This window comes from Loxodonta africana, chromosome 15 (genome assembly GCF_030014295.1).
Source record: "Loxodonta africana isolate mLoxAfr1 chromosome 15, mLoxAfr1.hap2, whole genome shotgun sequence".
Classification (NCBI taxonomy): domain Eukaryota; kingdom Metazoa; phylum Chordata; class Mammalia; order Proboscidea; family Elephantidae; genus Loxodonta; species Loxodonta africana.
In genome coordinates this window covers 23,860,690-23,883,511 of record NC_087356.1, presented here as the reverse complement: position 1 = coordinate 23,883,511, position 22,822 = coordinate 23,860,690, and the positions used below count along the sequence as shown (strand labels likewise).

Below are 22,822 nucleotides of genomic sequence, written 5' to 3'. Positions count from 1 at the left end.
GTGATGCTGTCAAAGGCCGAAGTGGCTTCAAACAATTTGGTCTGCACTGAGTGTCTTCCTGTTGTGCAGGACACCCAGTGAACCTCTGGGTTGTGGTGCAAAGTACAAAAGAAGGCTGCTATCTTATGGAAGTTTCTCATCTGGTCGGGAAGGCAAGGTATCTACAGATAAAACTAGTATGCAAGCCTCAGTGTGTGATGTCCTCTGTAGCTAGAGAATAAGTTGGGGAGGGAGCAAAGGATAAACACATTTGAACGATCTACACTTGATTTCTATCACAAAGAGACAACCAGTACCACATTTGATTTTAGAAATTTATTATTTTTTTTAAAAAAAGCAATTTTCAGGGTTTGTCATTGTACAGGTTCAGCCCAGTCTCCTATAGCATGGTGCAGTGATAACTGATTTCTATAACAATGACTCAGAGGCACGAAGATCCATAACTGTCATTTGAATTATCACAGAAAGAAGAAAGATTTAGAAGAGTGTACTGTTAAGTGCATTAAAAAAAAAAATCATATTCTAATTCTTTTAAATTGTTTAGCCAAGTATGATATATAGTAGAGCTCAAATAACTAGAAAAGGCAAATGCCTAGAACACCCCATTCCCACCTGGTGTGCGTTAACAGTTTTACTGCAGATAACTTTATATAGTTTGCAAACTCATTCAACCCATTGCGCACAGCATTAATTTTTTTTTGAGTTGGCACTAGGCTGAAACTGTTGCTCATTATCTCCTAATTATTATTATTTTTTCGTTCTTTGATGGATTTTCCTCTGTCTGACATAGTGTTTGGATTTGAGTGTACAAGATACTTCGAGATCACCTCTGCCCATTCTAGTGATATTTACAATGAGGTTATTACCCATGGCCAGATCTCTAAGACTATTCATTTATCCACCAGCTCTGTTCTTGACCTTGGTAAGAGAGAGACCTTGTGTCTCGGTGGAGTGTGTGCTAACCTCCAAACAAGCAACTGTTTGTAAGCCGGTTGTGAACACAGGGGGCCATGGAACCCAGGGTTCTCATTAATGCTGTGCAAACAAGGGTCTCGTCGTTTCTGTAACTATTTGTACATTTATAAGAGCAATACAGTCATGGGAAAAACCAACAAGCACAGCTTGGTAGAATAACCTGCCATGAAATATCACTGGCTTTATAATAATTTACTACAACCGTTCTTTTTATTCACACTGGATAGAAAATGCTTCCATCTAACACATGGAATACGAATATATACAACGAAAATTTGGTTTTTATTAAAACAAACAAGTTCATGAGGACAATTACATGGGGGTTGAAAAAATAATTTTGTGCAGTTTCCTGATCACAATCACATGTCTTCTGCCTTTTACAGGGAATGACACAAGTACTGATAGATTTTATAAACCAGCTAAATAATTTTCCCGACTGTTGATCACCTACTAGTAAAATACTGCCTTGTTCACACAGTGTATAGAAGTTTTCCCTTCTCGACTGTAATTCTAAATTACTAAGGATGACATGGTGAGTGAGTTTTAAGGACAAACCCTGCTAATCCTCTACAAAATCATCATACATTTGCAGTTCCCTATTTCATCAAAACACTTGACCGAAACAGCATCCTGGAAACTGCACAGGGCATCTGGTTGCCACACTGCTTGGATCCTGAATTTTGTGTTCTCACCTGATGCCCGCCATCTTGGTTTGAACTTTTCCACGGCAGCAGTGAGCCATGCTGCAATGGTGTGGGGTGGACCGTTTTGTACTGCCAGCAGTCAAAACAGTTGTAATGGGCTCAAAGTCTATGCTATGAGCCTGGGGAACTCATTCTCCTATGGAATGTTTTTCTGGGGCCCAGCAATGTCACTGCAGGTGACCGAGACATCCTGGCACCTGCTTCATGAGAGATTATACCAAAGAAGAAGACTAGTGTTCTGAAAATAGACGATGTGACAGGGTGGAGAGTGAGGAGGGGGGAGGTTGCTTTCATGAGTCCTGAAAACCGTACCTGCTTTAGCTCTGTGAGAAGGCCAGGAGATTCTCTGGAAGTAGCAGGTGTGGGGGAGAAGAAGGGCCTGTCCGAGGGACACTTGGAGAAGTATCAGTTTGGCATTGGCACTGCAAGTTCAGTGCCTATGGTCCCTCACTAAGGAGTTTTGCCTAGATCTATTTTCCCCAGACTGTACATTTTATGTAGTTAGGCTTCCCTATTCTCCTCACACTCACTGTTTTTTTTTTTTGCTTTTAAGGTAGGGATGCAAAATAGGGTTCATCTCTCTCTCTCTCAATCCTGACTGATGGGTGGTGGTTCTTTGCAGTCTTGATTTGAGAAGGATTGTGAAGATATATTTGGGCTCAATGGGAACGAGTGCCATGATTGACAAGCAATATCTGCCATGGATACAAGGATAGGCCTTGGTAGAATTTGTGCCATGTCATTACAGCCCTGTTCTGAGCTAAGAGGAGGATGATGGCTTGATGGGTTCTTGTGGGGTCTTTGAAGACCAAAGCCCCAAGAATTAAGTTTATACATTATATTCTGTTTTGTTCCAGAAAAGATGTAAGAATTTGAGGGGGTATATGGATAGGAATTTTAGGTCCTATGGAAAGCTGGAGGAGGAGATAATTCTGAACAGGCTAGTTAGCAGCAGGCCCTTGACAATGACTTGTGTTTTCACCCCTGGGTAATGAAGCCCAATGTTTAGAAAATGACTGTAGGGTTTACAGATGAACACAGATTCATAAAGACTGGGGGAATTGGGTGGTCCTAGCCTTGGTGGGAATTTCAGGCAGAGCATTTCTGTGTTGCATATCTAATGCATTTCATCTTGGTGAACAGCTAATCATATTTGTGAGTATGTTGCAAAGCCAAGGAGAAAGATATTTGCATCCACATCTGCATGGCTTTTTTTTTTTTTTTTTTGGATTAATCAAAGGACCTGGGATAATTTCCTTCTTTTGTCAGGACCACTGTGTCTCAGCTCTGCTTAGAAGTCTCTGGCACACACTTTACCAAGAGAGAAGAAAACATCAGTGAGATGGTATGGTAGGTGTTAATGATGCCATTTTGGAAAGATAAACACATGTCTGTCTCTAGAAAACAGGGTCAATCGCTTCTTCATATCTCAGGTGATTTAAACTGAAGCCAAATTTTGATTTTTAACATGACTCATTGACAGGTTGCTCTTTGACAATGCCACTGTCTGTTGATTTAGGGGACGATGCATGGCCAAAGCCAGCCACCTCTAGCTGCTGATGGGCTGTGGGTTTTAGAAACTGTCCGACACTCCCATCAATACTCCCCGTCAATGCACACAGCCGATTTCACTTACACATCAACATGGCAACATACTTTTTTCCATCAGTAAACACCCTCTCTCTTCCTCATTTGGAAATTGGGAGAGTTTGGAAGAAAGATAAGCACAGTTTTTTACTCATCTGCAAATCTCAGAACATTCTTTTGACAGTATACCAGTCTGATGTTGTTTCTTGCCACACTGGGGACCCCGACTTTTCCAGAGTTGTAGGCAAACGGTTTCTGCCTACACGGGTGGCACAGAGGGGTGAGAATTCCTTGGTTTCTAGGCCAAGGATCCTGGGTCAAGAGTTGGAAATGGAATGGAGGAAGGAAGGCAGCATTCAGGAACCCAGCAACATTACTTCTTTTCCAACTCTGTGTTTCACTCTCAGAGAAAAGATTTTCTTACTGGTCTCTGTGAGACAGAATCCCATTTAGAGCATCTTGGCAGTTTCACCATCTCTGGAACCTTCTAGAGGTGATGGACCGCTGGCTATAAATGTGACTGTAGTTGCCTCATCATTTGTTTTCAGGCAATTCAAAATTTCGATTTCTTTCCACAGATCACCATTTCCGGTGTATTGGCATTGCAAACCGATTTTTGAAGTGTGTGAATGTCAGTGGGCTTTGTCCCACTCATTTCTAAAGTGGAAGCCTCCTCTAACTGGCAAGACTTGTTCTAACACCACAGAGGAGCCTCCTCCCCAAAGTTTCTGAGAGCGCCCAGAACACGAAATTTTGGGTTCTAGACGGAAGGCCTAGGAGGAGGTCGGGAGGGGGGTGGTGCTCTGTTGGGGGGTGGGGCCTGAGGAGGAGGGGGAAGGGTGGAAGGTGGAGATGGGATTGGAGGGGTGGGGGCACTGGGGGGTGGAGGGGGGCAGTGGGGAGCAGGGGCTGGAGGGGTGTAGATGGGGGCAGGCGGCGGAGAGGTGGTGTGGTAGGCGTTGTTGAGGGGGTATTTGGCTGGTGGGTTGTTCTTGACTCTGGTGAAGTTGATGCAGCGCCCCTGGAAGAGAATCAGAGAGAAGGAAATGTGAGCAGATGTTTGCCAAGACCTGAAAACCAGGACAGGTGGGAAGTGTGGTGGGCAGCTTGAAGGAAATATCTGTAAAGCAGCTCTGCTTACAACAATGCTATAGTGTACTACAGTAGAGCTTGGCAACAAATAAGCTCCCCTCCTCTGGGCAGGGTACTGGCCATGTAGGGTGCTGCCTCCTTTCAAACTCCCCTTGCCTGTGGGGTGCTTCGTTGTTCATTCTTGTGAGTGCGTGGATACTTACAGAAACTCTCCTGAGGAGACTGGGTGGGGCCACATACTGGGATACATGGCGTTGCCACGGGTCAGAATCTACTCATGGCAACTTTTTTTGGTTTACCTGGTTAAAGCAGTACTTGCAGCTGGGGGTGGCCTCACTCTCCAGGAGGGTGGCTCAGCCTGTGGTGTCCAGCCTGAATCCATATGCCCAGGGAGGCTAAGGTTTCCCTTCTAGGTCCTTTGGGGAAGGACCTGAAGAGGACTGGAGAGGGTGACGCTACGGAATTTCAGGAACAATTATCTCCAGGACAAGAAGGAAGTAAACCAAACCAAACCAAACCCATTGCCTTCCAGTTGATTCTGACTCATAGCGACCCTATACGACAGCGTAGAACTGCCCCATAGGGTTTCCAAAGAGTGGCTGGGGGATTCAACTGCCCACCTTTTGGTTAGCAGCCGAACTCTTAACCACTGTGTCAACAAGCTCCTCCAAGAAGGAACTAGAAGTGTGTTATTTGAGAATCACAGCAGGGACAGGATGTGTGTCTTTGGGAGGGGGTGGGGACCAAGCTGATCTGTCTTCACCTGTGCAGAACCCACGCATCCTCGAGTCACAAATCAAGCCCCTTTCCTGCACACATTTTTCCCTGATGACTCCAGCCACCATTTATCCTCTGCCTGTCCCTTACTTCTCCACTTACAGGCTACACCACACATTGAGGCCTGCATATTGCAGTTGTTTTATCTGTCCAGAAGACAGCCCGCCATCCAGAGCCTCATAGGGTGTCCTGCTCAGCAGGGAGACACTGTCAAAGCCAAGTTGTTTGAAGCCACTGGGGAAACAGCAGGACCTTTGACAGCATTAGCAAGGAACTGCAAATTTATTTATGAGGCATAGCATTAATCAGAGCAAATCTTGGCAAGGAGGTCCAAGCCTAATGGGACTGCAAAAGGTTTAGGAATTTCAAAGCCATGTTTAGGTGCCAAAACTCAAAAACCTGTTGCTGTCAAGTTGATTCTGACTCATAGTGACCCTACAGGACAGAGTAGAACTGCTCCATAGGGTTTCCAAGGAGCGGCCTCACGTCCTTTGGGCTTGTACTTCCTGAGGTAAAACCAGGACCTAATCTTGTTAGGTTCTAATTGGGGGCCCATTAACTGCAGAATAAGTCACCGTCACCACGTTGCACTGCCCAGAGCTCCCAGATCGTGTTCAGTAAGCTTTCACACATCATGGTGATTTTGCAACCCAGCACAAAATTCCTGGTTGCCCATGCAGTCCCCCTTTTATAGCTTTATAAATCTAAGCCTTGGTTACAGTTTATTTATGATCCTGGATAAACCTCTTTCCTTCAAGATGTTAACGTCCTAATGATTACCATCTGTGATAAATTCCTGTCATGGACAACTCAGAGTTGGGATTTACTGTACTACATACTCTTCCCTTTGTTCCTAGATGTGCTAAATCAGACCAGGAGGCTCAAGAGATTCATTTCCTTTAAAGACGAAGGAAAATTCTGGGCCTGGGGAAGGAGCCGTTGGTGTCTGGGGTTGGGTCCCGATCTGGCTTCGGATCTCCTCCAGGGCTGGTCAGCCCGCTGCCATTCTCCCTGCCTTTAGGGATCAGTGATGGTGGGAAAGGGTAAAGAGGAGGCTAATTAACCCAGAGACCCATTTACTCCTTTCAAAAAAGTGTGACTAATTATTCTTAACAGAGGTCGTTTTGTCCAAGGACAAAGTCAGGAGCTCTCAGCCTGCTCTTACCAACATCTCTGCTTGTAACCCGGATTACCAGTAGCAAAACCAGTTGCCATCGAGTGGACTCAAACTCTTGATGACACCATGTGTGTCAGAGTAATGTTCCATAGGGTTTTCAAAGGCTGATTTTTTGGAAGTAGATTGCCAGGCCTTTCTTCTGAAGCAGCTTTGGGTAGACTTGAAACTCCAACTCTTCAGTCAGCGGCTGAGCGCCTTAACTGTTTGTACCACCCAGGGGCTCCGTAGCCCAGAGCAGGATCCCCAAATATCTTAAAAAAAGGTGTGAAAGGATCTACAGAATAGAAGATGATCCCTCATATCTGTAAGGGGAAGACTGAGTGAAAGGGGGAAGTAGGGGTTCGGCTTAGGGTGACGTGGGGAGAAAAGCCTGCCTCCCCCCAGGTCAGCCTTCCAGCTGCCATGTGGAGCATCTTGGCCATCACAGCAGAAGGACAGGGGTGGGGTTGGGGAGAGGCCAGGAGCCCCCTCCTACAGTGAGTACCACAGGAATTGCCCACCGCCCCCCCGTCCCACCTGCTCCAGAGCACCGGATTGTGGTCCATACAGACCCCTAGTGTATTCGGAATGAGCACAAAACCCCAGAGCACTCCTTAGGCAGCCAGAGAGGAGAGGGCAAGTTCACAGCCCTGTCACATCCCCACTGCGTGACATGAGGTGGGGAGTACCAACGCCACCTCTTACACACAGCCATTATGAGAATTAAATCAATCACTGTGGTGAAGGGCTTGGAATAGTGCCTGCCAGGCTCACAGCGACTGAGGGTAAACGAAATTGAGTCTAATGTGGCCTCTGCAGATGGGGAAACAGTCTCAGACACAATAATGACCTTGTCCAGGGTAGAAAGGTGAGTTGGAGGTAGTATCAGGTTGTCTGGCTCCTAGCCAGCCCCTTTTGAATGAGCTGCAGGCTAGGGAGTCTACACTCTGCACCTGGTATCTATAATAAGATGAGAGCCCAGGAAGCTGAGCAGGTCCTGCAGCCTGCTCTCTTCTGCCTCAGTCTTCTAGCCTCTTGCGGCTACTTACTTCCTGTACCGTGTATTTCTTACAGGACCTCCCACAGTGCTTTGCACACAAAGTTGACTGATGATACCTTTATATATACTTATCTTCCTGAGAAAAGGTGCAGACGATGCATAAATGAATCCATGGGGCCATTTACAGTAAGAAATAATTAGGTCTTCAGAGGAGGGGTGTGGCTACAAATTAAGTTCTTAAAACTTGGAGCCAGAAGAGCCAACACAAACACTGTAATGCTTAAACCATATAATTGGCCTAAAGATCAGTTTACGCGACATCATTCTTTTGCTGGCTGGAGGATAATAGGAAGGCCAGATGTTCTCGGTGTAATGTATGCCAGCAAATCTGCACCGTGTTTGGTTACCGGGTTGCTAGGACGACTGGAGACCTCACTGTATACACAAGCCTTTGTAGTGCAGCTTAGTTCTCTGCAGTATTGTGTTTGGGTGGTTTGATTCAGACCCACGATTTGGCTTTGACCTCAGTTTACCTCAGTTTTCTCATTTACAAAGTAAGAACACCAGTTATTTTCACATATTAGCAATGTGGAGTGCTCTGGTGATATTCTAAGAAGGAAGTGGGACAAGATCTGCTCAGTTGTGGCTTAGTTAGGTGGCTTTCCTCTGAGACACTAAAATGCCTTTTTGAGTTCACTGATATTAATGATGTTGGGAGGACTAGAAAAAATGTCCAGGCAAATTATCTTGTTATCAAAACCCTATAAAGCTAAGTACTATTGTCTTCATTGTACAGAAAGGAAACTGAGGCTGCTAAGCTATTTAAAAAACTTGTCCAAGATCACACAGCCAGTAAGGGCTAGAAGTGGGATTAAAACTTTGCTTTGCTTGCCTGGAGAGCTCATTCTCTTTTCACTCTATCTTCCCAAATACAGACTAAAAGTGCGAATAATTTTTTGGAGGACTTATAGATGGTATCACACAATGGAGCACCTGGCCATAATCTATCTTCCACACAACTGTCAAGGGATTTTTCCAGAGCACAAACCAAAAAAACCAACCAGGTGCCATGGAGTCAATGCTGACTCCTGACTCATGTGTCAGAGTAGGACCACTACATAGGGTTTTCTTTCCTTCTTTTTTGTTTTTTTTTTTACAGGTGTACAATTTATTGGAAGCAATTACAATTATTGGCTGTGCAACCCTGCCCTTAATCAACACTTCCATCACCATTAACCCCCCATCTTTTCCTCCCTTCTGCTCTATAGGGTTTTCAGTGGCTATGATCTTTTGGAAATAGATAATATTTCCAGAATAAGTCTGGCCAATTCACTCCCCAGTGCAAAGTTATTCAATGCCTTTCCATCACCTTTAAATTAAAACCCAAATGCCTCAGCATGGCATATGCAGGCCTTTGCGATCTGGTCCTTGCTTACATCTTTCCGTTAATTTCTTACTCCTTTATTGTGCACGTCCAGCCTGGCACATCATATGCCCTCCACAAATACATGTATATTGACAAATTCCATATGTCATCTGGTACTCTTCCCTGAATCTCTGTCAGTAAAAACATCACTCCCAACTGGTTAATGGCTGTCTCTGAAGCAGCATCAGGGTCTCCTCTTGAGGTCTTTCTAGGAGCACTGAGTTCAAGTTCAAATACTGCTCATATCCCTAAGGGTCTCTGAGGTAGAGCAAGGCTTCTTAGAAGGCCCAGCTTTCCCTGCAAGTTTGGGTTCTTGGAGGATCAAGGGTACATTGACCCAGCTGCAAATTTAGGGCTCCTTAGTCACCTCCTTGTTGTCTATTTGGATGTCTTCTAGGCTCTTGGGGGTGAGACACCCAGAATCCTATGTGCTCCCCCTGGTTTCCACACTTGAAATGTTAACATGTTACCTTTAAAAATACTTCTTTTGGTTCCTTTTGGTTCCCTCATCAAAGGGAATTGTCCGTCAACAAGACCCTTTATCTAAATTAACGGGTGACACATTCTGAAATGATCATGGCACCGTTGGGATGAAAGACCTTGTTGACCAGATTCTACCTTCTTCCAAGGCTTTGAACTGCAGACATGGATGGTCCAAGGAGAGCAGAGACAGAAACCTGCCTGGAAGTGCGGGGCTCTGGTCCATCCTTCGGATTGCTTGGGGGCACAATTCTGCCACCGCGCACTCACTGTGACACCCTGAGCAAATCACTTCCTCTCTATGGACCTCAGCTTCTTCATCTGTAAAATAAAGTTGTTGCACTAGCTAGACGACATCCAGAGGCCTTTCAGCCCTGATATTTTGTGATTCCATAAAAATTTGAATTGTTTTGGAACTCTTTACTTGGATACTTTAATCCGAATTTTTTAGGGGCAGCCAGTTTGCACATCTTTTTATACTACTTAGTTTGGCTAACTCTTCGTATTGCATATTTTCCAGTTGGTCATCAATTGTTTTCATGTTAATAAGTTGAAAATCCAAAGCTGGGTGCTCCACCTTCTGCTCCTCTGTTACTGTGGTGAGGATTCGAGCTCACCTGTGAGTTGTTAATTTGGGTTTGTGGGATGACACGGGAGACGTGAGAAGCACTATGCACTAATTGTGTGCAAGAGACTTGCCAGTGGTGAACTCATGTGTGCAGAGTGTTATAAAACATCTGTTTGAATATCAGACACGCTCAGTGGAGACAGAGCTGGCTGTCCAAGATGGTTAAAAACATGCCACAGATTAAACCAAATAGTTTCCTATGAACAGAGGTTGTCTAAGGCAATTGAATTTAACAGGAAGGGTACTAAAATAATCAGATGGAAAAACTGTAACATATATGCCAAGTTTCTTTAGACGAATACCTTTTCTCTCTGGCCTACTTCTTCCATTGATTGTCTCATTTGGAGGGTTGTCGGTATTTTTCAAGTTACAAACGGGTTGGGTTTCCAAATTTGTTTTAAATTTGGAATTAGGACCATAGTTCCTAACTTTAATCACTCCTGTAAATGGGACTTAGTTCCCAGGCTAGACCACAAAAGCTTGTTTATTGTAGAAGGCAGTTAATGTAACCCTGGTGAAGCTGATGTTCTAGTAATGAATTAGATGTGTGAGCAATGGATGGAGGGCTGGGCTGGATGACCTAACAGTACTCTCACCTCTTCTATGATTCTTTTCATTTGTTAATTCCTTTGTGCGTTCATTCATTCATCTGACAAATGATTTCTGAGTTTCGACTCTGTTCTGGACACCATGTAAGGTGCTGCAGACATGGAGTTCAGCAATAAAAAACAGTTCCTGCCCTCATGAAGCATATAGGCTAAACGGGGAGACAGACAATAATCAAATGATCCCACAAACAAATGGACCCCAGCAGTCATATTTGTGGTCTGTGACCCAGGTCCTGGCTATAGTTGATTGGACCAGAAGTGGGCACCTATCCTGAGCAAGGCCAATCAGATTCTTTGTCCTGGGAAGTTGGAATTATGAGTGAATGACAAACAGTCAATCAGGACCAGGCTCTTGAACAGAGGGGATGTAAGTGGGATCTGTGGGACAAGTACCTTCTACCACGGTCAGGAAGCAGCAGAGAAAGTCAGTTTGGAGGGAGAGGGTGTGATGCAGATGTACAGACAGAAGCAGAGGCGAGAGAGGGAACTGCCTTGAGTTCCTTTGTCAGGTGATACAGCTGCCCTAAAGTTCCACATGAGAGGCGCTTGTACCCTTCCAGCAACCCCTCCCCCAACTTTTACATAACCTAGCTGGAGTTGGTTTCTCTTACTTGCAGCCAAAGGACTATTAGCTAAGATGCTCTTCTCTCCTTAACCATTCTCTCCACCCCTGACCACTTACACTTGTACACACAAACACATAATTAGCCAACTCCCACTTTTCTTCAAGATTCAGGTCCAGTAGGCCTCTCCGTGATCCCCAGGCTGGTTCCTGAGCCCCCTGACCCCTTCTGTCTCCGTAACACCCTGTGCAAAACAAACTTCTGCACTGCACTGACTGGTATCACCTGGGTTAAGAACTTGGCCTCTTCATTTGGTCTACCTGGGCTCAAATCCCTGCTCTGTAACTTTGTTCTCTCTGTGCCTCAGTTTCTTCATCTGTGAGATTGAGATATGAAAGAGGCTACCTCAGAGTTACATTGAGAACAAAATGGGATTACTTAGGTAGGAAAACTCAGTTCATAGCAACTGCTTAGTGAAGGGTAGCTTTTATTCTTATAATAATAACTGAGCACCTGTGTTTATATTATCTGTCCATGTATCTCTATTGTGGGCTCCTTGAGGGTGTACACAGGACTTACCTGTGCTTGTACTTCCAACACCTGGTGCATCGAAGGTGCTTAGTAAGTGTTTGTTGAACTAAACTGAACTGAAACGTGCTGGAGATGAGTAATGGGAACTGAGAAAGAGACAACACAGGAAATTGTCTGCAGCACTGACTGGGAAATTCTGTGAAGCTTGAATTCCTCCTCCAAAGGATCAAGCTCATATTTCCTCCCCTGGACAGTTGCTGGGAAGATCAAAAGAGATGGGAAGCCCTTCAGAAAACTGTGAAGCTTTATGGCAATTTTTCCCAAAATGTGTTCTGAAGAACACTAGTAGCACGAAAAAAAGGTCTTATGGTCAATCTAGTCTGAAAAATGGTGGGTTAAACTCAATCAAGTATTTCTCTGACACACATGGGGTCACCATGAATCAGAACTGGCTCTACAGCAACTGGTTTGGTTATATAAATGTTTATATGTATAAAATTATGTATATATTTCTCTCTGTAATATGCTTGTACACATATACATATTCACGTTATCTTCCTGCTTAAACCCTTTAATGCCTCCTCACAGTCTGTAGGATAATGTCCAAGCTCCTCAGCATAAGCTGGTCCTGATCCCATTCCATTTCTCTCTGCAATCCCACTTCCTTTCCTTTCTTTGAACCCTACAATTCAGTTTTGGTTCATCATTTGGAGTGAAACCACCACATGCTGGCATTTCTTTTAGCAGCATTAATTTCATAGGGTCAGTCCTATGACAGGGATAAAATGGCCTAGAGACACCTGTTTTGCTTCCTTCTCCCTCCCCAAAGCTGGGGTGGAGGCAGAGAGGAGGGGATGTTGTGAGTGTTGATGCCAGAATCCTTTTCTCTACCTCAAACTTGCCCTGTCTATAAATCTCATAATAGCCTGCCTTTTATGCGCTGTTCCTGGAAAAGGATCCAAGGTCAATTCTTGCTGTTATTTGATTCATTTGCTGACACACATGCTAGTGTGCTCTCCATAATAACCTCTTTGGATGCCAAAACCCGAAGGTAAAATGAAAGCATGAAGGAAATATTTGGTAACATGAGGAAACTAGAAAAATGAAGGAAAAGAGTAGAAATAAAAATGGCACGTCTTTAGTGAGACACATGTAAACATGGGTTTGTGGAGAATTACTACTGAGATAAGGCTTATTTAATACTAAAAACTCCCCTTTTTTATTTGATTACAAAGGTTCTACATGTTCTTCATAGAAATTTGAAAACCACACAAAAGAAGAAGAAGAAAAAGAAGACGAGGGCAAGAAAAGAATTTTAAATTACAACACTCAGGAAAAGTTAACATTTTGTGCCTATCCTTTCAAATCACACATGTGCACACGCACACACACACGTGCACACACACACAGGTACATATATTTACAAAATCGGGATCATCCTCTATAAAGTTTTTTTCATTTAATAATAAGCTGTGACCACTTCCTTCTGCCATTAAATGTCCCTTTTCAGTACTATTTTCAATTGCTGCATAGTATTCATTACATGGAAGCACCAAGTGCAGTTATTAAATTCTTTACTGCTTACATGGAAGCACCAAGTGCAGTTATTAAATTCTTTACTGCTGGTTATTGAGTTCACCTAATTTGTCTTTATTAGGCACAAAGGTGTGATAAAATGGCTCATACATAAATATTTTCATATATCCATCAATAGTTTCAGAACAAATTGTTTAAGGTGGAATTATGGGTCAGAGTTTATAAACATTTAACAGTTTTTGACAATATATTGTCAAACCGTTCTCTAGAAAAAGTTATACCCATTTCTATTTATGTCAATTTCTATTTCTATACCAATTTCTATTTTCCCACACTTTCAATTACAGAGTTTTAAAATTTAAAAATTTGCCAATTTTTCAGAAGGAACTGTACTATTTAATGTTTTTCATTATTTATGAGATGAAATACTTTTTATGTGTATGTATATTAGTCTCTTGTATTTCATCTTTGATGACCTGCCTGTTCAAATCTTTTCCCCACTTTTCTACTGAGGTTTTGCTCTTTTTCTATTGATTTATAAGATCCACAATCAACACCCATGGAAGCAGCAGTCAACAAATCAAACGACATATCACATTGGGCAAATCTGCTGCAAAAGACCTCTTTAAAGTGTTAAAAAGCAAAGATGTCACCTTGATGACTAAGGTGCGCCTGACTCAAGCTGTGGTATTTTCATTCATCTCATGTGCATGGGAAAGCTGGACAACAAATAAGGAAGGCCAAAGGAGAATTGATGCCTTTGAATTATGATGTTGGTGAAGAATATTGAATATGCCATGGACTGCCAGAGGACCAAACAAATCTATCATGGAAGAAGTATAGCCAGAAAACTCCTTAGAAGGGAAGATGGCAAGACTTTGTCTTATGTACTTTGGACATGTTATCAGAAGGGCCCAGTCCTTGGAGAAGGACTTGATGCTTGGTAAAGCAGAGGGTTATTGAAAAAGACAGAGACCTTCAATGAGATGGACTGACACAGTGGCTGCAACAATGGGATGAAATACAGTAATGGTTGTGAGGATGGTGAAGGACTGGGTAGTGTTTCATTCTGTTGTACATAGGATCGCTATTAGTCAGAACTGACTTGATGGTACCTAAGAACAACATGTGGGTGGCCAGTTACATCAATCCATACAGTCTATCTTTCATTTGCATTAGAAAGGTCTTTGTTATTCTTTTTTTCCTAGCTGTTTTATAGTTTCACTTTTCTATGTTTATAGAACATAAACTCTAGAGCCAAATTACCAAAATTTAAAACCTGGTTCTACAATTTGCTGTGATCTTGGACAATTAACCCTTCTATGTGTGTTCCTCGATGGCACTGGGGTATGTGTGTTCCTTATCTGTAGACGGGGTTAATGATGGTTAATGGGATTAAATAAGGATTATGTGAAATTATACAGGCAAATAGCTTTGATACATAAAAGTGCTTAGTAAATGTTTAGCTATTATCATCTGGAATATATGTTGGTATAAGCTGTGACGTGCGAGTCCATATTTTTTTTCTAAAAGGTTAGTTGATTGTACCAATACTATTTGTTAAACAATCAACCATTTTCTCATTGATTTAATGCTACCCTTATCATATGGTAAATTATCAATAGTTCTTTTATTTGTTTCTAGGATCTCTGTTTTATTTCTCTGATCTGTCTATCTATAGCAACAGAATTTCAATTATTGTAGTTTTATCGTAAGTTTTAATATTGGTGTTATATGTGTACTTTTACTATTTTTCCTTTTCAAAATGATCTGCATAATTCTTGTCTTTTCATTCTTCTAGATGAATGTTATTAGTGTCACTTGGATTAGTTAGAATAATTTAATTCATGAATTAAGTTGTAGAGGATTGACTTAAAATATTAAGTTTTTTCATCCAGAGATAGTAGGAGATTCATAGAAAGATCTGTGATTTTCTTTATGAGGCCCTGCCTGCTTTTAAAAGTTTATTCCTAGATAGTTTTTATCGTTGCTATTGTAAAGTTTAACTTTTCTCAATTTCAGTATACTAGTTTTAATATATTGATTTTGTATCTGGGTATTCCCCTTGATATGATTTTTGACTTTTCATTTCAAATATTTCTTATTACTCTTACTTATCTTACTGCATAGGTTAGAATGTCCAAAATATTGTTAATAACAGAAGTCAGACTTTTTAATCTCAATCTATTATTTAATGGTGATACCTCTAGTATTTCATAAATAATTTTCAGAGAGATATTCTTAGTTGTGCTAAAAATATTGTTCAATTCCTAGTTAAGAGTTTAAAATGTTATTCAAAAAAGTATCAAATATATTTTTGATGTCAATCAAGATAATCATATTGATCTTATTCATGCTAAGGAAAAAAGTTACTATTGCCACTTAAAGGGTTAAAAAATGACATTATTAAATGTATTAAAGAGCTTTTTGGTATTAACCAAGATAATCATATTGTTTTTCCATTTTGGCCTTCTGATGTGATACATTTTATAAAATTTTTTTTTCTAATGAAAACTATCCTTACATTTCGGAAATAAACATAAGTTGGTCAAAGTGTGATTTTTCTAAATGCAGTTCTGGAATCAATCATTAATCCTTGGCTTAGGATTTTCGCATCCAATTTTACATGTGAAATTGGCCATTTTTCCTTTGTTGAGTATTATATTTTTATGATTTAAGGTTATACTAGCTTCTCGGAACAAATTGGGAAGCTTTTCATCTCTTTATATGTAGTATGTTTCTGAAATAGCATAAGAGTTATTTGTTCATTAAAATACGAGAGAATTCTTTCAACAAACTTTATGGACATGTTGTTTTTCTTGACTGTGGTTCTTTAATGACTTTTAAAGTTTTTGCCACAGATACTGACCTATTCTTGAGTCTGTTCACATAATTAGACTTCCTTAAAGAAAAAATCCCCTTAATCAAGATTTTGAAAGCATTTGCAAAAATTTGTACTTTGTACGTAGGAAATTCTCATAATTAAACAAATATCCTTATAGATGGTGATGTCCTTTTGTCATTCTTAATATTATACATTTTTAAGTGTTCTGACTTTTTAATTTGACTTTCAAAGATTTTTGAATGATATAGGTATTTCCAAAGAAACTGTTTTAGGTTTATTTCTCAGTTCTGCTGTTTTGCTTTGTTTTCATGCTTTCCGTAGATTTGTTTTGTATTCTTTTCTAAATTTTAACTGAATGCTTAGTTCATTTGTTCTCATTTTTTCCCTTGCTTAATAATGAAAGGATTTAAGACTATGAATTTTCTAAATCTCCTAGGTTTTCATGTGGTGTTCCAATTGTTATTATTTTCTAGAGTCACAGTCATTGCAGTTTTGATTTATTCCTAGACCCAACAGTAATTTATGATAGTAATTTTAAATCTCTAAGCACCTTTTTTTAAGTTTAACCCCTATTGCTAATATCTAGCTTTTTTTTTTTTTAATTTTGGGTGATGTGGTAGGTAAATGTGGCCTGTAAAAATTATGCATTCTCTCTTTTGTTTCAGGTTTTCTTTGTGGCCTAAGCTATAGTCAATTTCTACAAATCTTAAAAATACTGGGAATTCTCTATTTGAAGAGTACACTGGTAAAACCAAACCAAACCCATTGCTGTTGAGTTGATTCTGACTCATAGCAACCCTATAGGACAGAGTAGAACTGCCCCAGAGGGTTTCCAAGGCTGTCATCTTTAAGGAGGCAGACTGCCACATCTTTCTCTAGAGGAGCAGCTGATGGATTCGAACCACTGACCTTTTGGTTAGCACCCGAACACTTAACCACTGTGCCACCAGGGCTCCTTGTACCGTTATCTAAATGTCTATTAATCATTTTTTATTAGATTAGTTAAAACCTCTCACCTTTTATCTATTTTTTTTCATTTGCTTGATTATTCAAGTCCAAGAATGGTGCGGATTTATTAACTTCTTTTAAAAATATTTCAAACAATCATATTTGCTCAAATTTTACTCTGTTATTTCAGTCATTAGGCCATCCAAGGGTAGTAGGAAGGGGACCACAGTCAGAGCAGTCTTGGCAGAGAGAATTTCTTCTGTCCCAAAGAATTCTCTCTTCCTCTTTGTGGTGGTAGTATTACAAAGATGCCTGCCATCAAGTTCTCCACTCCCTTGAATCTGGGTTGGTTTGAGATAGTTTTGAACAATGGAATATGACAAAGTGAAGCTGTGCTAGTTTTGAGCCTTACTTTAAGAGAACTGGCAGTTTCTCCTTCCTGTTTTTGGTGCCCTAAACCTCCATGTAAGAAGTCCAGGCTCTTCTGTTGGAGACAGAGGTGATGTGGAGGAGCCGTGAGGGGACAGGCGTGAGAATGAATAAGCCATCTTAAATGTCTAGCCCAACCAACCTTCACATGACTCTAGTCCTAGCCACTATCTGACTGCAACCTTCAGAGACATCAAGTGAGAATTATCCATCCAGCTGTGCCTGGTCAACCATAGAACTGTGAGAGAAAATAGCAAATTGTTTTAAACCACTACATTTTGGAGTGGTTTGCTCTGTAACAATACTGAAATAGGTAGCAACTAATTTCTTTGCCTAGCAGGGTCATTCATGGTTTGTGGAAGCTGAGTACAGAAGTTGCTGCGGGTTTCCCTTTTTGTTTGGACTCTGGAGCTTGGTACCCTTCCCAAGGGTGCTGGTGAGAATCTACATCTATCCTTTCCTCATTGCCTGATTGGCTAGGACTTCACACCACTAGAACCCAAGGGCCCCCAGGAGAAAGATAAGATCACTGAATGAGGGAAAAATGTAACCCCACAAATCCCCCTTTCTGCTCTCTTGAAAGGAACCCTGGTGGTACAGTGGTTAAGGCAACCAACTGCTAATGGAAAGGTAGGTGGTTTGAAACCACCAGTGGCTCCATGGGAGAAAGATGTGGCAGTCTGCTTCCATAGAGATTTACAGCCTTGGAAACCCTATGGGGTCGCTATGTGTCGGAATCAACTCGATGGCAGTGGGTATGGTCTGGGTTCATTATGAAATGTAGGTTGTTACGGTGATGAAAAAGGCTGAATTGAGAAAGACTGGAAAAAATGCTGTAATATTGTAAGGGTTTTGCTATTTAAAGGGTTTTGCTATTTAAACGCTTGTAAGTCTATTCATGTGCGCTGAGCCCGTGGCATCCTATCACCTACACCCGTGATGCCAGTGGGTAGCTCAAAATTGAAAAGTCTCCCCAGATTCTGCAGTCAGGTAAAACACATGTGCTCAAAGGGCCACCTTGACCTCAAAATCCTTAAAAATATTTTAATAATTACTTTGAGAGAAAGTACAGTAAAATAGAGTCTTACCACCCAAATGGAGATGGATGAACTCTGTCCTAAGGCTAAATGAAAGACGGATATGTACTCATGTCTAACCTGTGCCTATGGGATATCAGTACATAAGTTTGTGATTACAATTCATTGCCTGTTACACAAATGAATGAATTAGTAAACCCAACTAGAGAAGGACTCACTTTGATGGCCTCTGAGTTACCACTGCAGCCAACAAAGATGAACACATAGTGACATAGAATTGTTTTACAAGTGAAATTTCCTGTCTGATGATTAAATCCCCTCTTTAAACTGAATCGAAGGAGCCCTGGTAATGCAGTGGTTAAGCACTTGGCTGCTAACCAAAAGGTCTGAGGTTGGAACTCACCAGCTGCTCTATGGGAGAAAGATGTGGCAGCCTGCTTCTGTAAAGATTTACAGCCTTGGAAACCCTGTGGGGCAGTTCTACCCCGTCCTGTAGAGTTGCTAGGAGTTGGAATCGACATGATGGCAATGGGTTTGGTTTTTTTGGTCTGGGTTAAACTTAATCATTATACAAAACTATGGCATGTCTGTACTTGTCTGGTTCTAACCAAAATATTAAAAAAAAAAAGAAGACAAAATGGGACTAGACAAAGGAGATCCAGGAAAAATGATCAGGTGGCTGAAGTGCTGTCTGGCTCTAAAATTTCAGATCTTTCAGGGTAGAAAGGCAATGACTTATGCAAAGATACCATGGTAGTACACTTCAAGAATGTGTTACTTTAGAGCTGGAAAAAGTTGAGAACATTTGTTAGTTCAAGAGGAATCAAATGGTGCTGAACAGTCTGAGCCATGTGCATGCCCTAAATATTATTTCTTAACTCTGCTTTTCTAAAACCAGCCATTGGTACTATTCTCCTCTTCTCTGGTGGCATCAAGTCCAATGGATCCTGCCCATTGCATGTTCCATAGGTCTTGCCCAACAATAAAGCAATTACATCTCCAAAGAGTCTGGTTTTAATCGACATTCCAGATGGCCCTAAGTAATAATGTTACTTTAATGTACTTTTCTAAGATTTGGTGGCACTCATACTGAGTAAGTAAAAGTCTGACCCAGGATGAACTAATTTTTTTCAGTCCTCCTTCTCTCCCTCCCAGTTAGAGATCTTGATACTATTTTTCTGATTCTTGTCCATATCTGCAGTTAAACAACTCTAACCACTTAGAGTCATCATTAGCATAGCCTTTCTATTTATTATTTTATTTATGTTGAGGTATTTATCTTAAAAAAATTGTGCCAGAGAGATAAACTGACTGAGCTTGCTTGGCCAAGAGCACTGTTTAGCTTGGATATGAAAATGTAAAATTACGAAATTACTTATTTATCTGGCTCATGGATCCAACTTCACCCTCCTCCGTACACACAAGCTCATGGGTGAAGCTCTGTGCTTTTCTCTTGCACAGTGCGAGGAATGCCATCTTCTTCTCCTAATCCTGTAACTGCCAATGTGCTTTTCCCCAGATGGAGGGAATATTAATAATAATAAAACACTGAACAATTTGCTGTTGTGATTTCCGTATGTTGCCAGTGAGTCGTACCCTAAATGGGTATGTGACTTCTAGGTTTTCACACCAGTTATTGTCGAGTCAATTCTGACTTATGCTGAACCCATCTGTGTCAGGGTAGAACTGTGCTCCATAGGGTTTTCAAGGGATGATTTTTCAAAAGTAGGTCACCAGGCCTTTCTTCCAAAGTACCTCTGGGTGAGCTTGAACCTCCAACATTTTGTTTAGCAGCTGAGCACATTAATTGTTTGCACCACCCTGGGACACTTCTAGATTCTCAGCACCTCACAATTACAACTTTCCCTATCCCATAGCCCTGTTGCGATGACCAAGCTCACTACTAATATGTGCTCATTGACAGGCTAGTTGTTATGAAGTGAAAACTTTCATGCCAATCACATCCACCATTCATTGAGTGCTTGTGCTGTGCTAGCCTTGGTACTAGTTGTTCTATATTCATTGTCTCATTTTGGCCTCATGACTCAGCTGTTGGTTATTATCCTGATTCAGAAATGTAGAAAACGAGGCTGGAAAGGCTAAATAACTTGCCCAAGGTATCTCTGCAAATAATTGACGGAGCTGAGATTTGAACCCACGTGTGTTTAACTCTCTATACGCTCTCTTTTGAGCTCCAACTACTTTCGGATTGGAACAAATCTATGGTAGAATGAACCCAGAGGCATGGCCACCTAATAGAGATGGCTACTAGAAATATTATACGTTTGAGAATTTGCTTTGTGCCCAAACACTTCCCTGCTCCTAGTTTTCTTCCTGCTTTCCATGGCTCCATTTTTTCCTTCCTCAGAATCTCAGTGCCCTCTGCTGCCCATTCTAGAGAAACGCCCTGTGTATCCCTATCCCTTCTTACAAGTGAAATGAGCTCGTCCTGTGTGCCTCTCCCTTTCAAACTTCTCTGTGCTTTCTAAGTGACACATCTCTAATCTGATCCATGAGCTGGCCCACCTACGTTGTGGCTAGTTGCAAGCAGGCAGAAGGGATGGGTACGAGTTCTGTTGTTGCTAGCTGTCACTAAGTTGACTTGATTCATGGTGATATTGCCTTGTCCTGTGTCATCTTCACAATCTCTAGTATATTCAAGTCTGTTGTTGTAGCTATTGTGCCAATCCATTTCACTGAGGGTCTCCTACATCCTCCCTGGCCATGTATTTCACCAAACATGATGTCTTACTCTAGTGACTGATTCCTCCTGATGATGTATCCAAAGAAGTGAATTGGACAATGTCCTGTTGTGATCCATGTTTCACTGGCTAATTTTTAGAAGTAGATTGCCAGGCCTTTCTTCCCTCTCTGTATTAGTCTAGAAGCTCCACTGAAACCGGTCCACCATGGGTGATATTTGAAATACCAGTGGTGTGGCTTACAGCATCACAGCAACACATAAACTACCACAGCACGACAGACTGATGGATGGTGGGTATAAATTCTAGGTTGTGCCTTAAAAGGAAAGGGAAGACCCTCTCTCTTTCTGTTCTTGGATAGTGCAGATGAGGGTCACACTCCAGAAACAAGATAGAAGAGCCTGAAACCTTGCCAGCATGGAGCCGCCATATTGACCCTGGACGGCTTATCTCCAAAGGGTTATGTGTGAGAGAGAAAACAGTTCCATCCTAATAGTTTAAGCCTGTATTATTTTGGGCTTTTGCTAGATCAGCTGAACTTCGAACCTAAATAATATAACTCCTAAAGTGGACTTCCTAAAACAGCAGTTTATTCCCAAGGAGTAGCCTCAAGGTTGGACATCTCGGGTGCTATGGCAGGCTAGTGTGGTGATCTTCTGGGGGAAGATGGGGTTTTGGGGAGCCTCTTAATTCTGACCACGCATTTGGCTACCTGCTCCAGTTTTACGCAGGCCAGTCCCTGCCTTGCTGGCTCTGAGAAGCCTCTGGAGTGTTTCCTGGGCTTGTCTGCGCTTCAGGTAAGGATTTCTATGATTCTGCCAGACTGCCTTTCAAATTGAAACCAAAGACAGTAGCCAAAGCCCTGAAATGCTACAGCTGAAGTTTACAATTGGTCAGACATAGAAATGGAAAATTTATAGCACTCAAAATCTGGGATTCATTCAGGAGTAAACAGCACTGCTTTAAGTCATCCATCCTCAGAATTGTTTTCAGGCCTCCACTGGGGACCTTTATTCTTCCTAGTTATACATTAGAGACCATGGAGAGTTGGGCCTGAAATTAGACCAGGACCCAGTATCCAGATGGATCGTTTCCACGGTGCAGGAAACATCTCATTAATTCAGGCTGCACTAATTAAACACCTGTGGTTATTCCCCCCAGGCTGGGGTGAGCTTATGTTTTGCATGCTCTGGGAAGAAATAGGTTGTTAGACCTATATATACACAGTGAGATCAGAGGGGCAATCTTTAAGAGTTTAAAAAAAAAAAAAAGTATATGTCCTTTGGGAAAGAGACAGGGTATATATAAAATATAGTAAAGCTTTTGGGGATTTCTGCACGTTAGCTGCAAATAAAGGATGTTTCTAATTACCAATGAATTTTGTTTGTTCATTAAAAGTGGAATCAGTGGAGACCTCAGCTTGGAAAAACCATGAGGGGTATCACTCACTACATTTCTGGTGCATTTGAATTATGGTGTTGGCGAAAGAATATTGAATATACCATGGCCTGCCAGAAAAAAGAACAAATCTGTCTTGGAGGAAGTACAGCTAGAATGCTCCTTAGTAGCGAGGATGATGAGACTTCTCATGTACTTTGGACATGTCATCAGGAGGGACCGGTCCCTGGAGAAGGACATCATGCTTGGTAGAGCAGAGGGTCAGCAAAAAAGAAGAAGGCCCTCAATGAGATGGACTGACAGAGTGGCTGCAACAATGGGCTCAAACATGCCTACTATTGTGAGGATGGCACAGGACCAGGCAACATTTTGTTCTGATACACATATGGTCACTGAATCA

At 41.6% G+C, this 22,822-nt stretch overlaps 1 protein-coding gene across 1 annotated transcript in view; it reads right to left on the bottom strand.

The window, feature by feature from the left end:
- Window positions 1-300: 300 nt before the first annotated feature.
- The window catches only part of ANTXR1 (ANTXR cell adhesion molecule 1), a 274,861-nt gene continuing 252,339 nt past the window's right edge, over window positions 301-22,822 (bottom strand). Inside the window, exon 18 of the mRNA XM_003413659.4 lies at window positions 301-4,287. Coding sequence (XP_003413707.2) covers window positions 4,027-4,287 — 261 coding nt within the window. The 3' untranslated portion in view covers window positions 301-4,026. The remainder of the gene's footprint in view (window positions 4,288-22,822) is intronic.